This window comes from Elaeis guineensis, chromosome 10 (assembly GCF_000442705.2).
Source record: "Elaeis guineensis isolate ETL-2024a chromosome 10, EG11, whole genome shotgun sequence".
NCBI classification, from domain to species: domain Eukaryota; kingdom Viridiplantae; phylum Streptophyta; class Magnoliopsida; order Arecales; family Arecaceae; genus Elaeis; species Elaeis guineensis.
In genome coordinates, this window is record NC_026002.2 from 39,253,081 (window position 1) to 39,270,038 (window position 16,958).

The 16,958-nt window shown below is 36.8% G+C and overlaps 1 protein-coding gene across 3 annotated transcripts in view; it reads right to left on the reverse strand.

Moving 5' to 3' along the window:
- Positions 1-16,410, reverse strand: part of LOC105052321 (V-type proton ATPase subunit E) — a 20,833-nt gene extending 4,423 nt beyond the window's left edge. The window contains exons 1-5 of one of the 3 annotated variants that reach the window (XM_029266800.2): positions 16,022-16,409; positions 14,118-14,218; positions 12,653-12,809; positions 12,084-12,277; positions 10,494-11,350 (exon numbers count right to left, since the gene is read on the reverse strand). In XM_029266800.2, coding sequence (XP_029122633.1) covers positions 11,329-11,350; positions 12,084-12,277; positions 12,653-12,809; positions 14,118-14,218; positions 16,022-16,123 — 576 coding nt within the window. In that variant the 5' untranslated portion in view covers positions 16,124-16,409 and the 3' untranslated portion in view covers positions 10,494-11,328. Of the gene's footprint in view, positions 1-10,493; positions 11,351-12,083; positions 12,278-12,652; positions 12,810-14,117; positions 14,219-16,021 lie in introns of those variants that run through there. The other 2 variants (XM_073244138.1, XM_010933093.3) reach the window with 2 other exon arrangements.
- Positions 16,411-16,958: the final 548 nt, after the last annotated feature.

Below are 16,958 nucleotides of genomic sequence, written 5' to 3' on the forward strand. Positions count from 1 at the left end.
GATAGGCGTGAAGAATTCTCTCCTTGAAAGATCTTCCTTTTCTCTTTCACAATCTCTCTGGTATATTGTGGATCCTCTCTCTTTTTCTCTATGGATATTTCGTTGATCTCAGGCTTTTTCTTGCAAATTTCGGATCCTCTCTTCTGTTCTTCTCTTTTTCTTCTCTTTTCTTCTCTACGTTTGATTTCACGTTTGATCCGCTATTTAATCTGCAATTTCTTTCATCATTTAAAGCATTTTGTAGCATTAGAAGCAAGAGAAAACAATTTAGGCAGATAAAGAGCCGTTAGAGGATTTTTAGGAAGCATAAATGGCAATTAAAACGGGCAAAAAAATAGCCGTTGCTGACATTTCCCGTCGCAGGGGTCGACTCATGAGTCGACTCATGCTTCAGGAGTCGACTCATGAGTCGACTTCTGTTGCAACAGACCAGAAGATCTGATTTCTGAATTTTTCGGTTCAAATCAGCAGGGGTCGACTCATGAGTCGACTCATGCCTTGTGGGTCGACTCATGAGTCGACTCACAGGTCGTGCCAAGCCAAAAAATCCAGCGTGCCATGGGAATTTTTTTCGTGCCATTCAGCTCATAGTGCCATGAGTTGACTCATGAGTCGACTCATGCACTTTAAACCTTCATAACTTCAAAAATATTAGTCCAAACACAATGAAATTTTCACCAATAGATTTCAAATCATTTGTTCTACCAAATGGTACTATCAAATCAGGATTTTAGCAAAATTACGATTTTGCCCTTGAAGAGCATAAGGACTTTTTCAATTGTTTGTATCCCTTCAATCTGCTTTGTAATCATCAAAATCAATCTAGGAGCAACAATCTCCCCCTTTTTGATGATGACAAAACATATGAACAAAAATATTTATGTTAAAGCATTAATTTCAAAAGAATCCATTATGGGTGTATATGCTTGAAAAGAGTATGATTCTTTTGGCATGTAATATAAATGCAAAAATAGTTTGTCCATTTTCTTAAAGATTTGAAAAGGGTATTAGATCATTTTGAGTTCAAGATATTTCAGAGCAAGAGAAGATAAATAACTTTTTCTATGTATCAGAGCAAAAATAATTTTTACAATGATATCAGAAAAGATTTTATAATGTATCAGAGCAAATTTCATACAGTATTAGAGCAAATGTTATAATATTTTAGAGAAACCTTCACACTGTATCGGATCAAATGTTATCATGTATCAGATCAAGTTGAAAGAAATTGTAGGATGAATCAGAGTAAAACAAATTTCTTATTGATGTCTCAAGGTGAGTAAAATTTCAAAAGCAAGTTTGAATATCAGAGCATATATATAAAAAATACTTATTTGCATTGTACTCATGATTTTGCTTTTGATGGATTAAAGTTCTGTTTGATACCAAATTTCTCTGTCTGATACCAAATTTCGATACCAAAATTTCTCAAAGTTTTGTTTAATCTTTCAATCCTTGTTTTTGTCTAATTTCTCCAATATTTATTTAATTTTTTCAATATTTGTTTTAATTTAATTTCTCCCCCTTTTTCTCATAATTTAGGGTTTTGCTTTTTGTCTAATTTCAATTTTTGTTTAATTTTAATTTCTCCCCCTTTTTGACATCATCAAACATAGTTAACTCTTTCTTTTCCTTTTCTGAAAATATTCTTTAATTTCTTCCTCTTTAGAGTTTTTCACAGATGTTTGCTCCCCCTCAATATAGCAATTATCAATAGCAAACAACAATAAGGAGAAGATAATATTTCAACAGATGTATCGGAGATTGAAATATAACCAAAATATAATCATTACAAAGAGGTAGAAATATAGGTAAAAGATGATTCCATTTATATCATAATTGTTTCAATACATAAAATTCAACCAGCTAAATGTCAATACATGGCCCCAAGGTATAGATCCTAGAACAAGATACTAACTCCTAGAACCTAGTAAAGATCAAGATAAGTCAATGATCAAGACAAATCATGGATCGGAGTCATCAGATATAGGGTGAGGAGATGATGGATCAGAAGTGCGTCCTCTACCCCGTCTGCCTCTGCCACGAGCAGGAGAACGAGATGAACTGGGTGGCTGAGAACGCTGAGATACTAGGGCTGATACCATGAGTCTGATAGAATCAAGTACGTTCAGTGCTCTGGAAACAGATTGAAGTAGAGCAGTGAACTGGGTGGTAGCATGCTCATTCGATCCTCTGATCTCTTTCCTCAGTAGCTCATATCCACTTTCTAATGCTCCTCTGAGCCTTCCAGCCTCTGCAGTGAGGTCTGTGACCTCAATAGTAGACTCCTGTGGCTGGGGATGGGCCAATGCAAGGACTTGCCCCTGCAAGTCAAGAACTCTGCCAGTAAGTCTCCAGACAGTATCCTCAAGCTGCTGTATCCTGACGGACTGATCTGAAATCATCTGAAATATAGTGGAGATGTGGGGAGTAATGGTCTGATCAGAAGAAGTAGCTCCAGGTGCAAAAGAAGTACTACTCCACTGGCTAGACAACAAAGAAGCCACACGCTGAGATATATGCTCGATCTGATCGTCAGCCAGTCTGAACTCTGAATGAGGTGCTCTGCTCTCTGGCTGATACACTGGTGTGGGCATCCTAGTAAACTCAGAAGGGCCAGCCTCAGTATCATGAATGAACTGGGTATCTGGTGAAGCTGCCCTGAAATCACGTACAGGAGAAGTTGGACCTTCTTCTTCTACTCTGCCTTCAGTTCTGTCTTCAGCTCTTTCCTCAGCTCTCTCCTCAGCTCTTTCTTCAGAGCCCTTGATCCAACCACCAACAGTCTTTGTAATTCCCATTCGATGCAGGCTGTGTTGGTTGAAAGTGTCCACATGTGAGAGCTTGGTAGGTGTCTCCCCTTCACAGCTAACTCCAAACCTCCTAAAAACTCTAGTAAGGGCCATACCATAAGGCAAGTGTGCCTTGGATCTGTTCAAAGTTTCTCTCATGGCCTCTATCATAAGTGTAGGGAGGTTTAAGGGGGTCTGAGTGATGATATGAAACATGACACATACATCTCTGCCAGATAGTAAGTCATGTCTACCACTCCTAGGAAAGAATAGTTTTGTCACAATCTGATGCAGGACCCTCATCTCAATGGACAGTAGCTTTGCTTCCAATCTGTTTAAACTTCCTGAAAAATCTTCTCCTAAGATAATTCTGATCCCTTCTTCTTTAATTGGGAGTTCCATATATGAGTATCCTTCACTAGGCAACTGAAGTATCTCTCCCAATATCCTAGAATCCAAACAGATGTCAATCCCCTTTACAGTTGAAGTCACAGATCCGTTTCCATAATTTAGGTTCTGGTAGAACTCTCTGACTAGATCAACATAGGTGACTTCCTTAAGAGAGCAATAAAGTTCCCATCCTTGATTTTTGATCTTGGTAGCAAAAGTAAAGCCTTCTTTCTCAAAGAACCGAAAATCTATATTTTTCCCGATTTCTACTTTTCTATCAGAAAGAAGATTTACATTGGGGCTTATGGAGGGTTGAGAGGGACCTTGAGCAGGTACTGAAACTGGATTGGGAACAGTGGAAGACTGAGCATGCCTTTTCTTTCGGACAATTTCCTCAGGCTCTCGGATTGATTTCCTTCTTTGGGGAAGTTTCATCTTTGGAGCCATATCCAATAAGGTAGCAGACAAGAAGACTTGAATTCAGTGGAGGAGGGATCACTAAAGAGTAAAGAAGAATTTTGGTGGAAAAAAGAAGTGGATTTTGAATGAACGGTGAAGTTCTAGGGCACGTTCCACCCGCGCCAAACACTGCGAGAATGCACAGAAAAATCCTTTTCAAGGAGGCGATTTTTGGTGGAGAGAAGGAGGGAGAATTGCCTCGAAATTAATCTTTGAATTTGGAGCAAAACAGAAGTTTGGAGAGGACGGCTTTCGGAAGGAAGACGACGAGAAGATGAGTCGTCTCATAAACAGGTTTCCCGTTTTAAAAACAATGAACCCGATGGAAGTTGGTGGGATTTACAAGTTTGCCATTGAGTCGACTCAAGGGGGTCGACTCATGAAGTTCAGAAAATCAGGAAAAATGCAAATAAATTCCAGAAAAATTCAAAATTTTGGGAGAAAGAATTTTGCTCAATGATAAGTTTTTAGAGTGATAAAACTGAGCTTTTGGAACCAGGATAGATGTTGAAAATTGAGCTCTAAGAGATTTTGACATCTATTCTTTGGAAATTGAGAAATTTCAGACAAATGGATCTAGAATTCCTAGATTTCTCCTAATTTCACAGAATCTTTCCTCACTAAGGGCCTTTGTAAAGATATCAGCTAATTGATTTTCAGTGCAAACATATTCAAGAATTATATTTTTGTTTTGAACATGTTCTCTTATAAAATGATGTCTTATCTCAATATGTTTAGATCTTGAGTGTTGTATTGAATTTTTAGATAGATTTATAGCACTTGTATTATCACATTTTATTGGTGTTTCATTAAGTTTGATTCCAAAATCTTCGAGTTGTTGCTTAATCCACAAGATTTGAGCACAACAACTTCCGGCTGCAATGTATTCGGCCTCAGCCGTAGACAGTGCTACCGAATTTTGTTTCTTGCTAAACCATGAGATTAGGTTAACTCCAAGAAATTGGCAAGTTCCACTTGTGCTTTTTCTATCTAATTTACATCCAGCAAAATCAGCATCAGAATATCCTAACAAATTAATTTGTGAGTCCTTAGAGTACCATAACCCTATAGTTTGTGTACCATTTAAGTATCTAAGGATTCTTTTAACAGCATTCAAATGAGATTCCTTAGGATTAGATTGATATCTTGCACATAAGCAAACACTAAACATGATATCAGGCCTACTTGCAGTTAAATATAATAATGAGCCAATCATACCTCTATAGTATTTTAAGTCTACGCTTTTACCTTCATCATCCTTGTCAAGCTTACATGAGGGACTCATTGGTGTGCCAATTGGTTTGCAGTTCTCCATTCCAAATCTTTTGAGTAGTTCCTTGGTGTACTTGCTTTGGGTGATGGAGATTCCCTCTTTTGATTGTTTGATTTGGAGTCCGAGGAAGAAGGTGAGTTCTCCCATCATGCTCATCTCGAACTCTCCCTGCATAAGCTTAGCAAAGTCTTGACAAAGGGATTCATTAGTAGACCCAAAAATTATGTCATCAACATAAATTTGTATAATTAGCATATCATTTTGGTTTCTTTTAATAAATAGAGTTGTATCCACATTGCCTCTTGAGAAACCATTATTTAGTAGAAATTTGCTTAGCCTTTCATACCATGCTCTAGGTGCTTGTTTTAGACCATATAAAGCTTTATTTAATCTAAAGACATGATTGGGAAAAGCATGATTTTCAAATCCAGGGGGTTGTTCTACATATACTTCTTCAGAAATATATCCATTTAAAAATGCACTTTTAACATCCATTTGAAATAGTTTGAATTTCATAAAGCAAGCATAAGCAAGTAGAAGTCTAATGGCTTCTAATCTAGCAACAGGTGCAAAGGTTTCATCAAAATCAATTCCTTCTTCTTGATTATATCCCTTAGCAACCAGTCTTGCTTTATTTCTAATTACATTTCCATGCTCATCTAATTTGTTTCTAAAGACCCATTTTGTGCCAATTATTGAATAATCTTTAGGTCTTTTCACTAAGGTCCAAACATTATTTCTTTCAAATTGACTGAGTTCTTCTTGCATAGCATTAATCCAGTTATGATCATTTTCAGCTTCTTCAAAAGTTTTAGGTTCAAGTTGAGATACAAAAGCACAATGATTAAGTTCATCTCTAAGTGAAGAACGTGTTTTTACCCCATGCATAGGATCTCCGATAATTAATTCCTTAGGGTGGTTGTGAACATACCTCCATTCCTTGGGTAAGTCATTTGTACCTTGAGGTTGTTCTTGAATTTCTTCACCTTTCTCATTTTGTTCATCTTCTTGATCCTTGTCTTCTGGAGTTGCTGAATCTTTTAGAGTGATCTCCTTCATACCTTCTATTAGTGGATCTGCATCATCAACACCCTTATTCTTCCTTGAAGGAAGATCGTTAGATTCATCAAAGACAACATGTATGGACTCCTCAACTACTAAGGTTCTTTTGTTGAACACTCTAAATGCTTTACTAGTGGAGGAGTAGCCTAGAAGGATTGCTTCATCTGATTTTGCATCAAATTTACCAAGTTTTTTTTTTTGCCATTATTTAATACAAAACATCGGCAACCAAAAACATGAAAATAGGCAATATTTGGTTTTCTTCCTTTCCAAAGTTCATAGGGGGTTTTCTTTAAAAATTGTCTTATTAAAGCACGATTTAAAATGTAACATGCTGTGTTAATAGCTTCCGCCCAAAAATATTTTGGAAGGTTGCTTTCACAGAGCATGGTACGGGCCATTTCTTCTAAGGTTCTATTTTTCCTTTCAACTACCCCATTTTGTTGGGGTGTCCTAGGAGCAGAGAAGTTGTGGCCAATTCCATTTTCATCACAAAAATTTTCAAAGTCATGATTTTCAAATTCTGTTCCATGATCACTTCTAATATTTTGAATTGAAAACCCTTTTTCATTAGTGACTTTTCGATGAAATTTCGTGAAAATTTGAAAAGTTTCATTTTTGAGAGCTAAAAAGAAAACCCAAGTAAAACGAGAGTAATCATCAATTATTACAAATCCATATCGTTTTCCTCCTAGACTAGTGGTTTTAGTTGGTCCAAATAAATCCATATGTAAGAGCTCTAAAGGTCTAGAAGTTGAAATAGTGTTTTTGGATTTAAATGATATTCTAGTTTGTTTACCTAATTGGCATGCATCACAAATTCTATCCTTTTCAAAATTTAATTTTGGCAAACCGAGAACTAAATCCTTTTTGATTAATTTTGAAAGAGAATGCATGCTAATATGTGCAAGTCTACGATGCCACAGCCAACTAGTCTCATTTATTTTAGCATTTAAGGAAACTAGGCATTGCATGTCTAATTTAGTTAAATCATTCAAGTCTACCATATAAACATTGCCATGCCTATGTCCTATAAATTTAATGCCATCGTTAATAGGACTCGTCACAATGCATACAGATGATTCAAAACTTACTTTATACCCTTTATCACAGAATTGACTAATGCTAAGTAAGTTATGCTTTAAACCTTTAACAAGTAAAACATTCTCAATGTATTTGGAGGGAGTGATACCAATGTTACCTATCCCGATGATCTTTCCTTTGCCATTATCTCCAAAGGTGACCATCCCTCCATCCTTAGCATCAAGCGTGATGAATTGTGATTCATCACCAGTCATGTGTCTCGAGCATCCGCTGTCAAGATACCATTTCCTGTTTCCTTCTTGGGATGCTAGACACACCTGCAAGCACAGATCAAGTTTCTGTCTTAGGTACCCAAGCTTTCTTGGGTCCTTTCAGGTTAGTCAGAATGGTTCCTTTTGGAACCCATATTTTCTTTGTGTTTGCATATTTGTTAATAAGACATGTGTATGATTTATGTCCTATTCTTCCACATTTAAAACAAGTAATATTTGTAGGCTTTTTGCTTGAATAATTTGCATAAATATCCTTCAAAAATTTTTGTTTCTTCAGAGGTTTATAACCAAGTCCAGCCTTATCATATATAGCTTTCTGATTATCAAGGATCATATTTAGCTTGTTTGAACTTAAGGTGAACTTATCTACTATAGATTTCAGTTTGTTAATTTCATCCTTAAAGTTTTGATTTTCTTGAATCAATGTGAATTTTTCAATTGAAAGAATTTCAGCTTGTTTCACTAAGGACTGATTTTCCAATTTCAGCTCTTTGTTTTTCTTCCCTAGTTTCTTTAATTCATCAATTGAATCATAGAAAGCTTCATGCAATTCTTCAAAAGTAAATTCACTAGTGGATTCAGAAGTTACCTCATTTTCATGTGCCATCAGGCACAGATTGGCTTGTTCGGTTGAGGTTTCCTCGTCGGAGCTTGAGTCATCACTCGCACTCCAGGTCGCCATCATTGCCTTCTTTTTGAATTTCTTTGGACCTTTCTTCAATTGAGGACATTCGGATCTGAAATGTCCTGGCTTCTTGCACTCGTAGCATATAGGGGTTTGATCTTTCTCCTTTTCTATGCTTTGATCCCCTTTTGTAAATTTCTTTCTCATCCCCTGTTTCCTTTTTCTTAGAAACTTCTTGAATTTCCGGGTGATGAGAGCCATCTCCTCATCCTGATCTTCATCTTCAGAGTCATCTGTTTCATAATCAGGTGAAGTTGTGGATTTGAGGGCAATGGTTCTTTTCTTTTTGATTTCATCCTCTTGATGTTGCATCATGCTAAGTTCATGAGTCATCAAGGATCCAAGAAGCTCTTCTAGAGGTAGAGTGTTCAAGTCCTTTGCTTCTTGGATGGCAGTCACCTTGGCTTCCCAAGTTCTTGGCAGTGACCTGAGAATCTTCCTTACAAGTTCACTGTTAGTATAAGATTTGCCAAGACTCTTTAAACCATTGATTATATCAGTAAAACGAGTAAACATAGCAGTTATGGACTCATCATGCTCTATTTTGAACAATTCATATTTATGTACAAGCATGTTTATTTTAGACTCTTTTACTTGATTTGTTCCCTCATGGGTGACTTCTAACCTATTCCATATTTCTTTAGCAGATGCACAAGTAGAAATGCGATTAAATTCACTAGCATCTAGTGCACAATAAAGAACATTCATAGCTTTGGCATTTAATTGTGCTAATTTCTTGTCAACCTCATCCCATTCTTTCTCGGGTTTGGTTGACTCCTCACCATCTATAATCTTGGTGGGTGTGTGAGGACCATTCACTATGATACTCCACATATCATAGTCGAGTGCTTGTATGAAAATCTTTATCCGAGCTTTCCAATAGGTGTAATTAGACCCATTGAAAAGTGGAGGTCGGTTTGTTGATTGCCCCTCGGCTAGAGAAGTTCCAACATGGGTTGCCATAGATCTTTGGCTCTTTGATTGTTAGATCAAAGAAGGGCTAGAGCACTGGCTCTGATACCACTTGTTGCCCAGCTATGCAACCCAAGAGGGGGGGTGAATTGGGTTTCTAAAAATTTTAAGCCCAACCGATAACTTATGAAGAACAAAATAATGGCTTTAAATCAATATTAATTAACTAAAGCAGTATTGCAAGGATATAAATATGATAAAGCGATAAAGCACACCACAAACACAAGGATTTATAGTGGTTCGGTGCTAACCTTGCACCTACGTCCACTCCCCAAGATCCCACTTGGGAATTTTAATCCACTATCCTTTGTATTCAACCCGAATACAAAACGTCGGAAACTCCGACACTAGCTATCCCAAGCTAGAATACAGGACGTCGGAAACTCCGACCCTAGCTATCCCAAGCTAGAAACTTGTTTCCCGGGTACAAGCCAACCCACAACACTCCGATTTCAGGTTCGGATCAACCTTTCCTTGTTTTGGAAATCCTCCAAAAACAAGAGCAAAAACTCACAAAGAGTAAGAATATTTAGAGCACAGATGAATACAAAAACAGCTCCTTAAATGAGCAAATATAACAATAAAAACTTTACTCAAATGAAGAACCCCTTTTTCAGATTTTCTCAAGATGAATGAACGGTTGAACGCTTGAGAAGAGGTTGATTGTTGATTGAAGATCTCTTGAAAGCTTTGAACGATCTCTAGATCAAGGTTGAAACGATAGGCGTGAAGAATTCTCTCCTTGAAAGATCTTCCTTTTCTCTTTCACAATCTCTCTGGTATATTGTGGATCCTCTCTCTTTTTCTCTATGGATATTTCGTTGATCTCAGGCTTTTTCTTGCAAATTTCGGATCCTCTCTTCTGTTCTTCTCTTTTTCTTCTCTTTTCTTCTCTACGTTTGATTTCACGTTTGATCCGCTATTTAATCTGCAATTTCTTTCATCATTTAAAGCATTTTGTAGCATTAGAAGCAAGAGAAAACAATTTAGGCAGATAAAGAGCCGTTAGAGGATTTTTAGGAAGCATAAATGGCAATTAAAACGGGCAAAAAAATAGCCGTTGCTGACATTTCCCGTCGCAGGGGTCGACTCATGAGTCGACTCATGCTTCAGGAGTCGACTCATGAGTCGACTTCTGTTGCAACAGACCAGAAGATCTGATTTCTGAATTTTTCGGTTCAAATCAGCAGGGGTCGACTCATGAGTCGACTCATGCCTTGTGGGTCGACTCATGAGTCGACTCACAGGTCGTGCCAAGCCAAAAAATCCAGCGTGCCATGGGAATTTTTTTCGTGCCATTCAGCTCATAGTGCCATGAGTTGACTCATGAGTCGACTCATGCACTTTAAACCTTCATAACTTCAAAAATATTAGTCCAAACACAATGAAATTTTCACCAATAGATTTCAAATCATTTGTTCTACCAAATGGTACTATCAAATCAGGATTTTAGCAAAATTACGATTTTGCCCTTGAAGAGCATAAGGACTTTTTCAATTGTTTGTATCCCTTCAATCTGCTTTGTAATCATCAAAATCAATCTAGGAGCAACAATTTTTAATATTCAATTTGTGCTCGACTAAAATCCCATAAGGATGTGTAAAGCCAAAAGAAATTTCATCGGCTGGGCGATACTTTTCACCGAACAAAGTCAAGCACTTAAGAAAAAAAGAAGTAAAGCATGACAAGCATAGAAACCCCCATAGTTAAAAAACAGATGCTGCAGGAAAGATCAGAACAGACCACTGACTAACACCAATGCTGTTTCAGAAAGATTTACCCCATAATAAGCAAGTCAGGAATGAGAACTCATTCTGCAGGTTCAGACTGTAAGATCACATAGACTGTCAGAGGATCGCTCAAATGAAGTATGCTCTAATATTAGAGCTTTTAGATAATAACATGCGTTACCATTATTCTATCTTATAGCAGAAATTCTATTCTTTTGTGCTTGGAATTCTGATAGTCAATAATCGCCAATCACCCCTTCTTCCTGGGTGGCCAGGATCTTCACACCTAATATTTTGGTCAAGGGTTTGAGGATTGGTATCATCTTCTTTTTCAAATGTTATGAATCACGATGCCTTGCAACACCACTTCATATTTGCCATGTTTTCTTTTTATACACTACAGGGCAAACCAGCATTTACTGCACTGCAAAAATGAACATCAAAATGGAAAGAAGAATAGGCTAAAAAGGGAAATGCTAATGGGCAAACCCTGGGCATTCATTAACGGTGGATACACATATTTCATTATAAGTGGGTGCTTACTCCACGTTTCCAATTGTTGAAAACTCCCTCCCCCTAAAATCCCTTATAAAAGATCGACACATTTTCTCCCCTCAACACCACCAACCATGTACGGCACTCCTTCCTCTTAATGACCATATGTCCTTATACTGCACACAGCACAAGAAATGGCATCCTTAGAGGTGCATATAATTTCCATGTCAATAAGAAAAGAGCAGAGGCATCTGAAGGAGAGAAATAGGGGTGGTGCTGGTGAAGATGCTGGAATACCATATAATTTAGGATTCCAGATCTGGTGAAACCATTACTAGGTGGTCAAATGTTATGGGTTAACACTGACAGGACCCAAAAAAAATAATTGTGCTACTATCTTTTTCAAGCAAAGACAAGCAGCTAGGTAATAAATAAACTACTAGTCCAACTTGAGTACTTCTAGAGATACAACAGCAATATAGAAGAAACAAAAACCCACATCACAGAGCATCAACAGATTTAAGTAGTTTCCCTGATGCACATTGTTTTTAAGCTAAGATTTATTATATCTGTGAAAGATCACATTCTGCAATCCTGCATGATGTAGCAGAAGCACATAGTATTGAACATGTTCACTTAAAAGTTTTAAATGTTGCTCAAACGACTTACATGCAAACCACCTCACTCACTGTGTCTGAGATAATTGTAAGCCAAAGCACTATAAAACATGGCAGTATCCTGTCTAAACAAGCATTGAGAAGTAGTGTCTACAAATTATGCTGCCCACAGAAGAGTTAATGGCTTGCACTAATTTTAAATCTAATGCATTCAGGTGTAGAAGCTGGCATATGCCCAGTACATTCAAATTCTATATTAAATCTGAAGCATTTTTACTGACTGAGGAATTACCAAAAAGTTCCATGAATCTCATTGTCAGTTGGAGGTGGTGGAAGATACACATTATCAACAGTAATTTTTGGTGCATGAACGTTTGCTTTATCTGCATACTCTTGTTTAGCCTCATTCAAAACAGACTCTACCAGTTTACGGTCAACCTCCCTGCAACGCAGCAAAACTGATGGCTCTTTCAGGCGCAGTAAGCTCTGGAAATCACGATACACAGATCCAATCATTACCATTCTTCTGTTAAAAATAAAACCCAACAAAAAAAGAAGGAAAGAAGCAGAAGGCAACTGCTGATTAAACAAAGAAAGAGACAAAACTTAGATAACCATGAAAGATAATTAGTCTAAATTTCATAAATAAAATTATAGATGGCATGCTCCAGGCATTTTACATGTAAATTTACCAAAACAACTACTAACAAGTTGAGTTCACCTGAATTTTATGACCTTATTTGATGATAGTTTCCCTTTTATTCACATATAAAATTTAGGAAAAATAAGCAGTAATGGTACAATGTAGCTCAACAAAACAAGAAAAATTTGCCCTCAGGATTAAGCGACATTTTCTATTACCTGGACCATCAGTCCTTTCAAAAGCTTTTTATAGGCCTTTGAATCATTAGAAACACGCAAAAGCTCCTTGCTAGCAGCCTCCTTCATTGAATTTACAAGATCATCTTGGGCTTGCAAAACTTTGATGCGTGATGCATTCAGCTGCATTGAGTACTCACTGCAAAGAGGCTTAGATGATGGGAGAAAATCTGCTAAAACAAATTATAGAAACTAAAACGACAACATGTGACTGTAGAATGCTAAAAACCTAAGATAATGGAAATGTATCAGGATAAAATTTACTAGCATATTTATCCTCACTGTTATCATAACTTTATACAAGAGTTTCAGAATTCCAAAACCAAAATCAAGATATCCAGTTTTGGCTGGGACTGATCCAAACCCAAGTTTGTTTTGTGGATGTTCCAACCTTCATTGTACTATGGGCTTTAACATATTGTACCGGCAACTTTTTGCTGCTCTTTTGTCATGCTTTCTGAAGATTTAACTTGAACTTTGAAAGTTTAAAAGATTCGGAGGCATTATGATATTTGGGTTTGAAATAAATTTAAATGAAAAGCTAGATCTTTCATAGGTTTTGCTATCCTTGAAGTTACATGTCAATATTTAGATGGTCATCAAACAATTAAATGATCTATTGCATTCAGATGACATGAAATATGATTGTTGACTTTTTTTTCAAAAAAATATTTTTTAATTAAAAACAATGCAAAAGCACTGAAACGATATAGGGAAGGGTCCCAAAAAACAGAATAGGCTTCTAACTGAGGTGTAAATTATTTTCTTGATTCATTTTACTCTTTGTTATTTTACTTCTATTTCCTTTTGAGTTGTTAACACAGAAGCTGAAACAAATGCAAACCCCTGTCTAGCAAATGAAATCCCTAAACAAGCAAGGCTGATGAGAAAAGTTATAAATTCATGAGCAGATATTCTACAACGAGCTCTCAAGAAGAACTAAACCTTCTGAGTCTGTGCTATTTTCCTAGCTATGGCATTTGACAAAGAGAGTGGCCTTCCATGAGTAACAGACTAAAGAAAATTGTATTTTATTAATTCCAAGTCACATTTCTGTGGGTCCAGCTATAGGCCTTTGTATAAACCTTAACAAAAGTTGAAAATGGTATTTTACAAAAGTCTACCTGCAACCCCTATAGCCTTCTAGCATTATTTACTGTGAGGCTTCAATGATGTTAGAAAGAATAAGTATGTCAGTATTCCAATATACTTAATGTAAAGAATAAATCGACATTTTGCCATAGGTTGCTTTCAAAAAGCCCATTATGCCATGATCAAAGGAGCACTTTGTCTCTTATTGCCTCGAAAAATTGATAAAGAACTAGAGAAAGCAGTGAAAGAATTTTGTTTAGCTCTAGAATGAGGTTACTGGAATTATCTATGCCAAAGTTAGCAACGAATCATGGTTAATTTTTTGAGAATGATTCAGAATGAAAGGACTACATACATTTTCCTGCGAATTTCCACCTGTTTTTCCTTGCGTTCATATTCTTGTCGGATCTTTCTTTTCTCTGCTTCAACTAGCTGCAGTTTTTCTATATTGAATTCCTGCATGTGGTGGAGGGAAAAATCTCCCACAATCAGCCAGATATTCTAGTGTCTCCTATGAAAGTATATAAAATTATTAATAGTTAAAATCTGTTAAAAGTAAATAAAGTTATTAATATTTATATCTGTCCTTTTAAGCTTGTGTAAGATTCTTCAATGAAGGAAGAATAGTATGAGTAACTATACAAAAGAAAATGAAAAAAAAGGAATCTTTTTTTTTTTTTTTTGATTTCGCAAAATGATCAATTAAATGATTGACACAATTCAATCATGTTATCAATTATTCAATTAGTAGTACACCTACAGTCCACACAATTAAAGACTATCATTAAATCAGCCCAAGCAAGAATTTCCTATATCCATGTGAATTATGTCTCCTATATTTTTGATGGAATTATTACATTACTAATGATTGATCAATAATCATAGTGGAATCGATGGTGCAGAGTCAAAAGAAAATAGGATTCAAACTTGAGGCTATGGATGAACTAATCCAAAGAATCCACTTGTGATGAGCTTTTTTATGTTAAAGATTCTTCAAATGAATGTATATTCCACAATCAGCCAGATATTCTAGTGTCTCCTATGAAAGTATATAAAATTATTAATAGTTAAAATCTGTTAAAAGTAAATAAAGTTATTAATATTTATATCTGCCCTTTTAAGCTTGTGTGAGATTCTTCAACGAAGGAAGAATAGTATGAGTAACCATACAAAAGAAAATTTAAAAAAAAAGGAATCTTTTTTTTTTTTGATTTTGCCAAATGATCAATTAAATGATTGACACAATTCAATCATTTTATCAATTATTCAATTAGTAGTACACCTACAGTCCACACAATTAAAGACTATCATTAAATCAGCCCAAGCAAGAATTTCCTATATCCATGTGAATTATGTCTCCTATCTTTATGAAGGAATTATTACATTACTAATTATTGATCAATAATCACAGTGGAATCGATGGTGCAGAGTCAAAAGAAAATAGGATTCAAACTTGAGGCTATGGATGAACTAATCCAAAGAATCCACTTGTGATGAGCTTTTTTATATTAAAGATTCTTCAAATGAATGTATATTCCATTTTCTCCCCCCCCACATCCCCCCACCGCCCCGCGCCCCCCCCCCCCCCCACACCCCCGAGAAAAAAAAAAAAAAAGAGAGCCCAAACTGATAAGTGCAATCCAAGTGCCAAGAAGCATGATATCATTCCTAGTGACATCCTATCATTTTGAGTAAGTAATTTCATAAATACAACCACACGGCCACCTAGGCTCCCACCTTACTGTTTTGCATCATGCTTGAGTATGTAAGAAGAGATCAAATACATCAATTTTTATTGAATAATGCCAAGATGGTACTTCCAGTTGACCTGCTACATCTTCCTTAATATGTCGATTTATTTTATATATTATGACCCTTTTAAATTTCTCGTTCTATCTATTACTTATCTTTTCTTGGGCACCTGCCTAGCGCATAGGCATTACGTGATCCGCTGACCACCTATCTACCACCTACAGCATTTTAACCATTCTAACCGCAAAAACGGAACAACCATTTTCATTATATTATCTAAGGATTACAATCCAATATCATTCCATTTCAAAGATAATTAGTGTATATAACAGTGAAGACACCATGCTAAAGCGATTAGAAGACACCCACGAAAAAGGAGATGTTTTTGTCAGCAAAACGCATAACTGATAGCTAAAAACAACGTCTAAATCGAAAGATTAAATCGAAACAAACAAAAGAAAAGAAAGAGAAAAAGCGATAACGTCTGAGATTTCTGGGAGATAAAACCTCTTCGGCGGAGACCGAGATCTCATTAGCTTTCTCCTCGGCCTCCTGCCGGATGAACCGGACCATCTGCTGGATCTGCTTCGACACATCGGCGTCGTTCATCTTTCCCACCTCCTCGTCGCTTCGCCTCTCCGAGCTCGAAAATGGAATCAGAAAACTAGGGTTTCTTTCCGGTGATGGGATTCTTAGTTGCGTTCCAGAGACAAAGAGAAGGGATGGGGAGTAGAGATCAGAGAGGGAGGAGGATCGGATCCGCGCAACCACGGAAAGAGTCACAGGATAAAGAGGCCCGAAAAAATGGCGTTTGATTCGTCGCTGCCTGTTGCCCTTTGCGAGAGCCAAGGGGCGACAAAGAGGGAAGGCGGTTAAGCCGCGTATGATGACTCTCAGAATGTTTCTCGGAGTCTTTTACCGTATAAATATAATTTAAATTTTTTTTTATCAATTTAATATAATTTTTAAATTATTTATAAAAATAATATAAAATTTATAAAATGTCATTTCAAATTGACATTTTTTTGATCCGATACATTGTGTCCACGTAGAATTCTACCATAAACAAAAAAAATTAAAAAATATCATTGAAAATGATGTTTCTGAAAACGTCATTCAAAATGACGTTTTAACATTTTTATATATATAAAAAAAATCTGATTCATTAAGGCTTCTTCTTCGATGACCCTTCCCGATCCTTCTTCTCCAACGATCAACCTCCTAGATCCGTATCAGTAAGCCGCCGCCTCTTCTTCTCCCCCACCCCTCTTCCTTCTCTCCCACCCTTCTTCTTTCTCTCTCCCTCTTTCCCTCTTCTTCCCCCGATCGCCTCCTCCCCCATCCGACAGCCCCCCGGTGCCCCCCCCGCAAGCTGCCCCCCTCCGCAGGCTGCCCCATCCGACACCCCCCCCCCCCCCCGCCCGCCTCCCGTTAGCTACCCCCT